At 39.4% G+C, this 13980-nt stretch overlaps 1 protein-coding gene across 1 annotated transcript; it reads right to left on the bottom strand.

The window, feature by feature from the left end:
* Window positions 1-4930: 4930 nt before the first annotated feature.
* On the bottom strand, window positions 4931-11282 carry smtnl1 (smoothelin-like 1). Its single transcript, XM_069669234.1, has 5 exons — window positions 10905-11282; window positions 8672-9306; window positions 7752-7866; window positions 7475-7626; window positions 4931-5646 (listed from the first exon to the last, which is right to left on the bottom strand). The coding sequence occupies exons 1-5, from the start codon at window positions 10986-10988 to the stop codon at window positions 5277-5279; spliced, it is 1356 nt and encodes a 451-aa protein (XP_069525335.1). The 5' UTR covers window positions 10989-11282; the 3' UTR covers window positions 4931-5276.
* Between the last annotated feature and the right edge of the window lie 2698 nt (window positions 11283-13980).

Genomic DNA, 13980 nt, shown 5'->3' with positions numbered 1-13980 from the left:
GTGCTATGGCTCTTTAATGTGTCAAGATAGTACCATGCCATCCCTTTAATATTTTCTTTAGGCCTGTACTGGCAAAGAATGTTCAGTACTGCTTTATAGCAATATTATTGGACTGACAGAGCTGTTGCAATATGTGAATACTTAAGAGGTTAATTCATTGGATTGGCCAGACACAGACATCCCCCTACATGTTTAACTTATTAACGGTTTATCAAACATAATATATAACCTCTTTCTCAAGTTCTTGCTATATCACATTATGAAACAAATGAAACATTATATTCATGTCACCAATCCCTGAAGTCTGTCCATTTTAGCATCCAAGTATGCATCTGTTGCATGCTTAGCCAGCCAGAAACACTTGCAAGCGTTCATCCTGTCAGAAAAGTCCAGGTGGCAACGGCAGGGGTCACTTATAATTAGTTTCATTAAGACAATGAATGACCTCGCATTGAGCTAAAGTTGAATAGTATGCAGAGTTGGTCATGTCAGGAGAAAATGAAATAGCACTTACATAATTCACATTGTGGGTGTGAGTGCGAAAGGTTGTCTGTCTCTCTGTGTCAGCCCTGTGATTGACTGGCGACCAGTCCAGGGTGTACCCCGCCCTTCGCCCAATTACTCCAGCCCCCCGCTACCCTAAACAGGATAAGCGGTATAGATAATGGTTGGATGGATGGATAATTCACATTAAAAAAAGATGCTAAATGAGGAATAAAAACAAGCATCTTTGCAAGTTTGTCTGCTTTTTGTAAAAATATCTCTTAAGATAAAAAGAGCATTTTAGTTTTGAAGAGTGTTTTCCCATTGCTGGTTTTTCCTATAATTAAATTAGGATGCTGGTCTCATCACTTTGAACAGAGATAGTGACCGGTTGTGTCCTTATTTTGAACCACACATCCTTTGCTTTTACTGGAAAGATTTCATGATTTACAGTGGTATACTCGAAGGTTTTAAGAACATTTGACCCATGGGAAAAAAAAATAGAAACACAACAGAAAAGGACCATGACAAGTGTGTACAAGGGTCAGAAAACATAACATTTTTTAAATCTCTCCTGGTCAGAGCACTCCGTTAGTGCTGTGTGTGATCATGTGCCTGCGCAGGTTGCTGGGGTTGTTGAAGCTGGCGGTGCACTGATCGCAGGTGTATGGCTTCTCCCCAGAGTGAGTCCTCAGGTGGATCTTCAGGCTTCCGTTCTGCGTGAAGCGTTTCCCACACTGCGTGCAGGCGTACGGCTTCTCCCCCGTGTGAATGCGCATGTGGATGCTCAGTGTGGTCTTGTTGACGAAGGACTTTCCGCAGAACGAACAAGTAACGGGCGACTCGCCAGTGTGACTTGCCCGGTGTACAATCAGGTCTTCGCGGCTGAGGAAGCGCTCACCACAGAAGCTGCAGTCTAGGGATTTGTTGATGGTGTTAGAGAAGATGTTCTGCTGCTGGGGGAACAGGTGGACATGACTAGAGTGCCCTGCATGACAATCAGCTCCAACTGCTGCAGAATTTAATGCTGTTGGAGACATTTGGATGGAGTTATTTCTGTCCAGTTGGCTGTTTCTCGCCACTCCAACACTGTTGTCCTGAACCCCTCTGATCGGAGCTCTGTCATTGGCACCAGACGTGAAATCCAGGAGATGATCATGGGCGACATTGTGGTCAGGAGACAATGAGCTAAAAGCCTGGAGTTGAGAGATGTTGAAGAGGGTGTTCTCCTCCTGCAGAGGCCCTTCCCCTCGTCCATGAACACTCACAATTCTCAGCTCCACATTATTTTCTGTCACGCAGGAGGAACCAGCGGGCTGTAGATTCCCTGTGGCAACATCAGCCTGCGTGCTGTTGTTTCCAAAGTCGCCTTGACCTAAAAAGACAAACCACAAAACCTTTTGTTTTATTTGACATACAGTAGTTAATCTATAAAAAATATGTCTTACATTTTTAGTGATGATGATGCTTTGATCAATGTTCACAGGGTTCAATAATGATAATTAAATAAATGTTAGATTTCTTTTTCAGGATCGACAGTTTAGGATCATGAATTCTCAAGCTTTTGTACACATTTCTTTACATATTAAGGACTCCTTATGTTACCAAATATCCTGAAGTCTTATACAACAAAAGAAGTGTGCCAGCTCACCTACAACTGGCTCACATCCGCCAACGTCGTCTTCATCTTTGATCAGGATGACATCGGGGCTCTCCACCTCTGCACACTAACAAGTAAGAACACAAATAAATGAGGAAAAACTGTTTCAAACAAAACTTTTAGTTAATAAAAGTACATGTCTTGCATAAACTGTATTTACCTCCACTTGAGAAGCAGAAGAGGAAGTCTTGTTCTCTGATTGTAGAGAAATAGAAACTGCGTTCCCAACAGTTTTTTGAGCCACTGGTGACTTTATGACGACTAAAGGAAAGGCAAAGAAATACAATTTTAGAGCTGCTGATACTGATAGAGGAGCAGGAGGGGGTATGGGTGAGGAGTTGCGTACTAAATAAATGTGTTCTTAGTTAGCCGGACCTGTTGAAAGTGCATGCATGTTACAGAAGAAAAGAATAATATGTGCATGCAATTTTTCTTAAGTCTGAGATGAAATGCTCAAATGTCAGAAACCATGTTCATGAAACCAGCAAATCTTCTTCACATTTAGAAGCTGTGATCGGGCTTGTAAACAGCTTATTTAATTACATTTATTTTTCTGTTGATGACCCAATAAATAATTCACAAAAAGTTTCAGCAGCATTAAAAAAAAAGTCAAAATAACAATGTATAAAACAGCGAAATAAAGTGAAATAATACATCCCAACCAATCACCTTATCAACTGACATGCTGTAACTTTCAAAATAAGATTGTTTTATATTCACAACAACAGTAACTAATTTTCAGACACTCGTAACTTCTTCCTATAGTTGATACTGTAACTATGAGCTAAGCTTTGCACCAGCAATAACTCAAGTATGTACAATTTTTCCACTTATGGTTGGACTAGCCTTTTATCTAGCATTTTGACTTAAAATATATTTATTTATAAATGATACAATCATTGACTTTAAAGATGTATTAACCACATAATGCCTACTCACAATTAAGATACCTGACTATACTATCTTTTTTAAACTCGTCCTAATACAGGAAATAAAACCATATCATAAACTGACTGATGCCTTCTGGGCAGGAGGGCAAAAAAAGACATTCATGACGTATGTGTCACGTGGTAAGGAAGTGTGGTTGATCAGTTTGTTGATGATAATAAGCCAAAGAGCTTCATTTGGACAAAAAAACTAAAAGCACGTGTTAACTTATAAATATAAGTAACAAGCTTGGAGTTTGAATGTGTCAAAAGAGTATTTGTCTTCGTTAGCTAACCTGCAGAGTGACTTATTATTCGAGTATAAAGTAGTTTTTAAAGTATAAGTATTTGTTACCTTGGGGTTTAGCCCGTGGTTTTGCGAGATTTCCTCTGATCGGGGAAAAGCGGCTAGCCGGTCGGTTCGTCCTGGTCTGCAGCCTAAGGGAGAAGAGCTCACTTCTCATCACCTTCATCCTCATCCTCAGGGCTTCGTTTTCCTTCAGGCTCTGGGTCAGATGCAGCCCGAGAGACGCCGAGTTCTCCGAGAACAGCTGACTGATTTCGCTCACTGCCGCTTTTACCAGCACGTCCATTATGGACAAAAGCTGGGACTCCATGCTCAGGCTGCCCGGAGGCATGTCTGTAGACATGTTGCACTTAGCTGCCGCCGAGAATTATGTTGGAAAAGCGCGAGTAAAAAGGTGGGTTAGCTTACAAAAGGGACAACACAATGGCCTTTCCGGTAGCATGACGCTGGTTACCGTAACTCCTAGAAAGTAGGCGTAGGTTTGGTTGATGATTTCCACGTTCAGTGCTTCTTCTGCTTAGATATCAACTAGAGGTGGTGGACGTCAGTTAAAGTACTTATACGGCTTTGTAACATCGTTACAAGTAACAGTCCTGCAATAAAATGTTATTGAGTTAAGTTTTGAATGCAGACCCCCCTATACTATAGTTACTATGATGTTACATTATGTTACTTATGAATTAATGTTAAGCAGAATTTCACCGTTGTAGTTGGATAAGCTCACTTTCTGGGACATTTTATATAGGACTGAAACTTGTAAATATTTCCTTTATGTATAAATCAGCTGATTATCAATGAAAGATAGGTTTGGTTTGTGAAATTTCAGAAAAAGCATTCACAATTTGCCAGAGCCCAAAGTGACACTACACAATGCTTGGTTTTATCTATCAGTAGTGCAAACCTTGAATAGCTTAAAATAAATACAATTTAGACATTAAAGCATCACATTTGTGAAGCTGGATCTAGTTTTTACATTAAAAACTATTAATTTACTTGGATGTTAAAACTATTGTCATATTTATGTCGATCAAGTACATTTTTCAGCTGCACTTTTTCATATATTTTGAGTGCAAAATTCTTGTAAAGTAAATAAAGTTATCAAATGAAATTAGTGGGAAAGAAATTGAAGGGGAAAAAAAGTGTACTTTAGTACAGTGCATTGAACTTTAAATGTACTTAGTTATACTTCAACACTTTCTACTAACATCAACAGCAATTATTAAAAGAAGCACAGTCAGCTGGATTTACAGATACACAGAATGACTGAAAGATAATTCAGGCGAGTGAGTTATCTAATTTACTGGAGAGTTCACTACATGATAAAAGTTGTGTTGAACCGTTTATAAATCACAAACTATGTTAAATGCACTGTTAATGCTCTATTTTTTCTAGTCATTGCTCTATATATTTATAATATATATTTTAAAGTGTGTTATTCAGTGGGTAGCGCAGCTGATAGTTAGACAAGATAGTTGATAAGTTAAGACAAAATAACTCAGAGATACAGTTAATCATAGCCTTCAATCAATCTCTCACATACTTACTTTTTATTTTTATTTACTATTGTATTGTATATGTTTCTAAGAAGCCTAAAATAACTTGGGTACAATAAAAGAGAATCCATCATATCAATTTATCTTCAAATATCCCGTCTACAGAAAGATTTTTCCTGTGTTTCTTGAATGCATCATTTAATATTTTTCCTATAAACACACAGCAAATGCTCAAAATACTTAATACAAAGCACAGTGAACTTTCAAACAACTGCAACATCACATTCAACCTCTACTGAGCCTGAAGTTAATCCAACACCAAACTAAGACTTACTCATTGTATTACATTAACCGTCACCCATCTCTTTGGTCTTTTCAGTCTTTCTGTTTGCCGTCAGTATTTCTGTTTAGGACTCTGCCTCGACTAGCTCTGCTCCATCTCCCTCCATCTCACAGCTGCTTTGTGCATCTCCTTCCTCACCACCTCTCTCCGTCTCTGCAGTCTCTCCCTGTTTCTCCTCTTGGCTGTCCATCGCCCCGTTCTCAGCAGACTCTCCCTCCTCCTTCTCCGGCGACACCTCCCCTGCTGCATCTTCTCCTTTCTCATCACCAGCCTCTTCTTTCTTCTCCTTTTCTTTGTCTCTCCTCTCTTTCTCTATTTTGGACAGACTGTGGCAGAGGGACTGGACATATGTGAACACACACATGGGGTCCGGGTTTTTACCCATCATGATCATGTCCTCGACTTCCAGCAGAGGGCAGCAGTCGGCCAGGGACCTACCAGGGAGGTGACGGTGGACAGGGAAAAGGAGAGAGCTGAGGTGAGATCAAACTGATTTGTTGGTCATAGTTTCATGTGCAAAGCAGGAATCAACCAGGCAACAGTGAGTCAAATCTTTGGTGAGCAGCAGCCGTCTTTGACAGTCTTTTACATTTTAATCTGAAAAAGCATTGAAGGCTTAATCAAACGTAGTCAATTCAACTAAGGTGCAAATTTTAATTTTTCCATGTGCAGTCATCACTCATAAAGCTGCAACTCCTTTTTTTGGCCACCGTAATGGATTAGAAACAAATTTTATCATAACATTGACCAACTTGATCAACTTTAAAACTGCTATGCAAGTTTGGAAAACCAGCAATGGTTAACTAGGTTTTGAACATAACCAACGGAAATGCCATTTAATTCATGTATCAGGTTAAAGAGAGGAGTGCAGCACATCTTTGCCAATTTTAATCGTATCCAACTACATGTCTCGGCCATTGTTTTACCAGTAGGTTGCTAACTTTGATTTTTGGACGACCATTTGTGCCAATAGGTGTACAGGCAGAGTGTGCATGGGCAGGGAAGTAATTAGATTGACAGGTAGGAATTATTTCATGGTTGAACTAACTTGACTTGTTTTCAAACAGTCCATCTAGCCGGGTTCGACTCCCACCCTTGGCCCTTTGCCATGTGAATTCCCCAATCTTTCTTCCCCTGTTTCCGACAATATCCACTGTCCTCTAAATAAACGCTATAAGGCCAAAAATATATATTTGCTCTGTTTTAATTCTGTTAAATATATCTTTAGCCTTCTGTAGCTTCTAAATACTTGAAGGGATAGTTTGGTTTGTTTGAAGTGGGGTTGTATGAGATACTTATCAATAGTAAGTGTACTACTGGATGCCGGTCAGCACGGCCCCACTGTTGAGATACTGGCCAGCTACATGCTGCTGCAGATAGGGTCAATTTCACACCTTATTTAGCCACTTATAAGGACGTCTCACCTAAAAATCAATAGTGGTATTGATTGTACGCTATATTTGAATAATTCACCACGTTTCGCTTTTTAGTAAGAAAGCCTCTTTATTTGGCACTACTGTGTGTGGATCGCAACACATACGTGTTACTACGCCTACAGCCTATCTGTGTCTGTTGACCTAAAACTGTTCTTTGGGGGCCAGGAGAATACATGAGAGGATAAAGTTGCAGGGCAAACAGTTAAACAATGAGCTGGAAATCCCTATAAATATTAATAAAGCCAAGAGGAGCTTAAGATTCAGGTAAATCTTCGAAGGTTAATTACTTAAAGACACAGCTTTCACATACATTTTGATTCACTGTTATTGTAAAGACGTTGAAGGTTTAATAGAAATACACTGAAAACTGTGGCTTGGATCCCTGCAGAGCTTAATACTCAATATCTCTTTTCTCATGTCTTTCTTATTGTTTGCTTCTATCACAGGAACATTTAATTGTACTATGTATTTTAAAGCTCCTGTGAGGATTTTTTTGCTGGTCATGAAACAGACTGAAATTAATTCTGATTACTCTATATGTACTACAAAGCCAAGACCAAACCAGACCATCAGTGATAAGATTCATTATTTCTATATAGGTATTTTTAATGCCTGAAAACGCTGGTGGGGGGTAGGTGTCAGACGAAGCGCACAAACTGCATCAACACAAACCAAATGTTCCTCACAGGAGTTCTAAGTATAGTACCAGAACTTATAACGTTTTCTATTTTCATAATCAGTTGTTATTGTGCTAATATTTTAAGTTTTACACCATCTTGCAGCAGAACAACAAAGATCTGAAGTGAGAGAAATGAATCCTCCGTACTCAGCAGTTTGGAAGGCCAGAGTGAAGTTTTTCCCCCTCTCCTTTGGCTTCAGAGAGCTGTAGTCGAAAGCTTCAGGAAAGAAACGATGGATCAGAGCACAGAACGCCAGTCCATCGCACCAAGATGACGAGAAGTTTTCTATGTTGACGCCCTAAAAGGTCAAAGGACAGGAACATGTCATCTAAAAAGATATACAGACCAAAGCATAAGTTTTATGGTCCCAAATCTAAACAAAAACTCAAAATTGTATATATCCACTGAAGATTCTGAAATGACCTCGTAGTTGCGAGTCTTGTTGCGACACCACTGCAGCATCTTCTGTTTGATTGAAGCTCCTGTGGCCACAGCGGTAGATGACCTCTGAATTTTGAAGTTGCGGTTTATAGGGGTCCTAAAAAAGTCAAAGTATTGCAGAATTTTTAATAAAACCATAATCAGACCATATTTTTCTGTCACTCTGAATCTGCTTGAAGTTCTGGGTGTCACACATAGACTGTATAAAAAGATGGACGACATGACAGCTCCCTAAAAGTGAAGCCAAAACATTTCGGGCGCCCCCTGCTGACTGGCTGCACTATAGGTCATAAAGCCCGCCTCCTCCATGTTAACAGGTGGGACATGGGTCAAACTATAAAATCAAAATACACGCCAGATACATTTTTCTCAAAAACGGGTTCAATTTAGCTAGTTCTTATCATGCTGATTTACGTCCAAGTGTTCATTTTTCTGACAAGTTTATTTTTAATTAGTTATTTGATGCTGTCAAAATGATGATTGACAGCTCTGTTGACAAATTCGGCTCCTGCAGCCGATCAGTTCCAGGTGAGCAGAGCGGAGGACGATCCGCGAGTGGAAACGTAACTAAAACAATCACTACAGTCATTGAAGTTTCCATACCTGTGAACGTTAACCTCAGACCAACACAGAGAAGCTATTCTGCTGTTAAACACGCCGGTGGGCGGGATCCTTGCTGTTTTTTCGATTAGTTAAGTGTGTGTTTGGGTTAGCGGAAGTGGCTACGGCCGCTTCACTCGCCGATCTCTACTGCGCAGTCTCTGGCTCCATATGACGTCGCCATTACAAGATGGCAGCACCTACCACAGGGGCTATTTTGGCATCAATTACGTACAATGGGAGCAGATGGAGACGCGTTGTCCATCTATATATACAGTCATTGGTGTCACACCACGACTTACTCTGGAGCACCCTGTTGGAACTTGGCAATGATGTCGTTTTTAGCGGCTGCTCTGATGGAGCGTGCTGATTGTCTTGGTCTGGAGAGAGAAGAGGAAGGAGGAGCACTCTTTCTTTTGGGCTTCCCTTGCTTCTCTGCCTCCTTAATCTGTCCTTTGTCTTTTGTTTCCATATTTGCATCCTTGACTTGTTTTTCCTTCTCCACCCCTTTTGCGGCTTTTTCATTGCCATCTTTTCCTGCTTCTTTTGCCTTTTTCTCTGTTTCACTCTTATTTTCCTTTTTGTTTTTCATCTCTTCTCCATCTTTCCCAGTCTCACAACTCTCGACCTCTTCCACCTGCCCACCTTTTTTGCTCTCTTTACTCTCCCCCTCTCCATCTTTGTCTTCGCTTGTTGCTTCAGGATCCTTCGTGTCAACATCAGTGGAGACGTTGCCCTTATGCTGTCCTGCCTCTTCAGCGTCACCTTCAACATGCTTTGACGCAGTAGTCTGGGTCTTGTCTGTATCTTCAGCCTCCTCTTCCCTCTTGTCTGGTTCTGAATCCCTCTCCACCATTACCCCCTGGCCTTCCACTGTCTCCGCCGCTGGAGGCTCTCTCCCTGGGTTTGTGTCCTCGTCGAGCTCTGGACCACCTGTCTGGAGGACAAGCCATGAAAAATACAGTTTATGTTTCAAATCCATCAGCAAAGACTGTCTGGTCAACAGGCCACCAAGCATGTTCTGTAGATGTGAAATTTACATGTATCACCAATGTCTTTATTTGAAATGTACTTTTAAATCATATTAATTTCAAATGTATCCCCTGTCATGCAACTAAAATGTAATTTTTCAACCACTAAAGCATCTCCATGATAACTCAGCAACATCTGTTGAGGAAAGATACAAAATGTGGTGGAAAGTTTAGACAACAATGTGTTGTATTTTCCACTGCTAAAATCATTGTTCAACCCTTTGCCACAACAATGGTTCTGGTTGAAGTTATAGGCCTTATGGGAGACTATAACATACATTTACTTAAAGTTTTCCAAATTTTGCGAGAACGTGTTTCACATCTGAATACAGTTAAATATTCTTAACATCTTTCCACACAAAACGAGAGGAGCTCTACATCACCCCTTTACTCATCATTGTGTCGCATGCAAACAACGAGGACGCACAGCTGTAGCTCAAAACAATGTCAAAAGTTTTTTGTTAGACCACAAACTTTGCCTCACTTCATTCAATTGTGTGTCCTGTTGTTTTATTTATCCATCTCGAAAACAACGAGAGGCATATCTCATTGTCACACAATATCGACAATAAAAAAATAAAATGACATGTTTGAATATCAATTAAAGGTCAGGCATGTGAAAGAGCCTCTTATAATCGGTTGTTATCCTACGTCTTTCACTGCAGAGATAGATAATCTACGTAATCTACAAAAACATGAACAAGATTTCATTAATCAGGTGACAATCTTGTTTCAGTAATTTAAAACATGACTTCTGTTTGTAAGCTCACATTATGTAAGACGTACTAAAATTAGTATCCTCTCTTTACTCGAGGGATGACGCAGTCCCTGAAGCATAATGTAATGTGAGACCTCAGGCTCTACTATGGGATTTGATGAGTATCTCACTTATTTAAATACAACTGAGAGGTAGAACTTTTAGATGTAACATTTGAATTGTGTAGTTTTTAAATCATACTTGAACCTCAAATAAAGGTCACCTTCATCCCAATGAAAGTGCTTCAAATCCTCAACTACTAAAAAAACTTAAACTCTCATTTAAATATCATATAAGGCATTTCTTATGCAATTTAGGAGTGATCAGTGATTTCAGCTCTCATCTGGAAAAAATAATGTAAATCTGCAAATCTTTCATTTTAATGATTAATGCAAACAATCTATAATCTATCAGTAATATAACATGCTGCAGGGACAGTCACATCAGGTCACGCCTCACAGTGTTGACTCATCAGAGGGAATAGGAAACTCATACATAGACTATGTGTTTGTGCATGAGCATTACTTTGCATAGCTTGTGTGTCTCTGTGTGTTAACTCTCTTCCGCCAGCCGCACAAACAGGTGTAGCACGGCCTCTCCTGTCATGCTGCCCAAACACAACACCTGCCACGGTTGCAAATACACTCACTGCCTGTTCCTGGTATAGATTGTAGCACAGGTCACTGAGGGTTTTACAGATGAGAAACTTTTTTTTTTGTAATTTAGTGCACATTTAAAAGCCCAAACCTGGTTGTTGTTGTTGTTGGTGTCAGTCTGACTGGTCGCCTCTGTAGACCCTGATGTCTCCTGGCTGGGCGATTCTCCATCCATGTCCTGAAATGTCTGTTTAGCACTGGATCAAAGGTCAAATCAGACTCTTTTTAAGCAATAAGTGATGAGCCTTTTAAATAATCTCTCCAACCTTCCCCATTAGGTTTTCATTCTTTCAAGAAGGTGAATCCTCTCCACAGGAGCCCTGTTTAATGTCTCACTCTCTTCTCACTACTCTATTTTGTCTCCTGTCTCTTTCTTCCGTCTGCCCGTCTCTGTCAGCACTGAGATGTGTGCATGAGATGTGTCTGTTGGTTTGTGGGTATCCGCCTTCACCCCCTATCACCCGACACTCCCACCCTCTGCTTTGTGAGGATGCCTATGCTTCTTTATCTGACCTTTCAAACAACACATGATCCTGAAATAGACTCATAGTGACATAGGCACAGTCCAACGGACCTGACAGCTGCGTCTGCTGTGGAAACCGTGTTGGTACACACACGTATAATAAACACACGGGACTTTGCTAAATTGAACTTAAAGTAATTCATTGACATTTTGGGGAAAAACACCTATTAAATTTATTGACAAGAGTTAAGAAAGGAAGAGGTGAGATAACAAGATATACTCTCATGTCTCTATGGTAAATATAAAACTATCAGCAGGAGGCGGTTAGCCTAGCTTAGCATGAAGACTAGGTTGTCCAGCTTGGTTTAATCCAACTTTAATCCAACATTATCAGCCTATAACCACCACTCATTGGTTGATAAGTTATACCTTATATTTTTCTTTAGATCCACTACAACAATCTTCTAGATCATTTGTATGCCAGGATAATAACATAATATGTTTGACAATAGATAATAAAAGGCCTTATGTATTATCGACTGATAGAACCAGGCTGAAATATATGGTGCATTATGGGCTTGTGTTTTCATCAGCCTGGGTCATGTTTTTGCCGGCAGAGTTGTCTGATAATCTTTCTCTCGTGTTACCTTTGAGCAGAAACAGTCTTAGCAGCAAACCTAGCTAACAGATATGAATCTGTTATCCCATTTGAGACTCCCTGTCTTCCATTATTTAGACTTTCTGCAAATGATTTTCATCTGTCTCTTTTTGTCTTCCCACTGTATGTCATTAACTGTTCAAATGGTCTACACTTTACATAAGCAGATGTATGGTTAAAGACTAGTTTAGCTCTTTTAACCCGGTGTCCTGTTTGAAGCATGTATCTACTCATTCAACATGAAACAGATGGTTGTAAAAATAAAGATCTATCTTTATTCCCACTCTGTCTATCATTATATTCCCTACGCCCCCACACTCTCCTTCTCCTCCTCCCTCCTGTCTAAGTCTTGGGGGCTATAAATATGTCAATGCCTTCTTGTGTATCTGTTCTACTGCATCCTGGTCATGCCCCAATCACATAAGTGCAACTGTTCTTCTGTTGCTCTTTGAAGTGAACACACCTATAGGAAAATTTAAATGGATCATGAGACCATGATGTGTTTTGTGTCTCATAATGGCATTACATGTGCCTTTTGAAGCAACAACTTTTCCTCATAAAGGATGAAAAGCATAGGGTTTAATTACCTGCTAATCGCAAAGCTACAGGAAGTCACGACGGTTTGACCTGGGCATGACTTCTGACCTGGAGTCAGCTACTATTAAGCCTTGATGTTGTTAATTTAAGATAGTATTATAATTTAGAGTGCGGATTTAAACTTTTTCTTTTTTTTTTTTTTTTTAATTGTGACATTTTCGCCCTTAATCCCCACAATTATTGGCTTCTGGTTGAATAATATACACTGATCTTTAAAGTTCCATATTTTGATGAGTTTTCCTAACTGACTGTAAACATCTAAGCCCACAGTCTCAAAAAATATTTGATATTTCTGAAATCCTATTTCTGATATAGAAAAAACTATATGGAAAAAGAACATTAATGTGTGTTTTTGTTGGAGGTTGTGATATGTGACCTGAATTTCTGAGTTTTTATGAAGGTCAAGAGTATTGTATTTTTGCATTGGCTGGGGAGGGTAAGGAGAGAAAGAAAAATTGATACAAAGTAATAAATAAGTTTTAAAAAGTTTTTAAAAAGTGTTCCTTTAAGTAGTTATCATGATGATAGAAAAGTAACATAATATACCATATATGTATACATGAAATAAATACCCAACCTAACATGCACACGCACATTTCTGCAAATATCCCCATTAGCACCCAGTCACACACACACACACACACACACACAATCCTGATTATATTCACATATTATTTCGTTATATGCCATGATGAAAGTCATATGTAATATTATTGTGATATTTTGAGTATCTTCATATATAATACAAAATTTAACTTATAATAATACGCACTACCATTGTGCCACAAGGTTGAAAGTCGTCTGCTGGAGTAGCATCTTACAGAAGAAAATCTAGTGTAATCGTTCTTTAAATTTAGTATAGTGTGGTTTATAGGTTCTATGAAGTGACCTCTTTTCCTCATGAAGAATGAATCATAAGAGATGACTAGTGTCATGACTTATTAGTTGTTGCAACTGACCCTAACGTGATTTGAACACCCAAACACAAAATTCTGCTAGAGTGGCATTGTATTGAAGAAAGTCTGGTGTAATGGTTCATAAAATTAATCGCATGTGCCATATATAGATTCAATGAAGTGACATGATGACCCTGACTTGTTTTGAACACACAACCTTCTGATCTGGAGTCAGACACACTATTGTTGCGCCACAAAGTCAATGTTCTACTGCAGGAGTAGCATTTTATAGATGAAAACATTCTTTAATGGTTCATTAATGATATTGCATGTGTGGTATATAGGTTCTATGAAGTGACAACCTTTGCTCTTGAAGAATAAAACAGAAATTATGATAAATGTCAGACCATCCAATTTTCAAACAACTGACCCTGTTGTGATTTAAACACGCAACCTTCTGATCTGGAGTCAGACGCGCTACCGTTGCGCCACAAGGTCAAGAGTCTTCTGCAGTAGTAGCATTTTAGAGATGAAAATGTGGTGTAACGGTTCA

This window comes from Semicossyphus pulcher, unplaced genomic scaffold (assembly GCF_022749685.1).
Source record: "Semicossyphus pulcher isolate SPU_LCO1_2020_fin unplaced genomic scaffold, fSemPul1.0.p SCAF_2, whole genome shotgun sequence".
Classification (NCBI taxonomy): Eukaryota; Metazoa; Chordata; class Actinopteri; order Labriformes; family Labridae; genus Semicossyphus; species Semicossyphus pulcher.
This window is presented reverse-complemented; position numbering and strand designations above follow the sequence as displayed.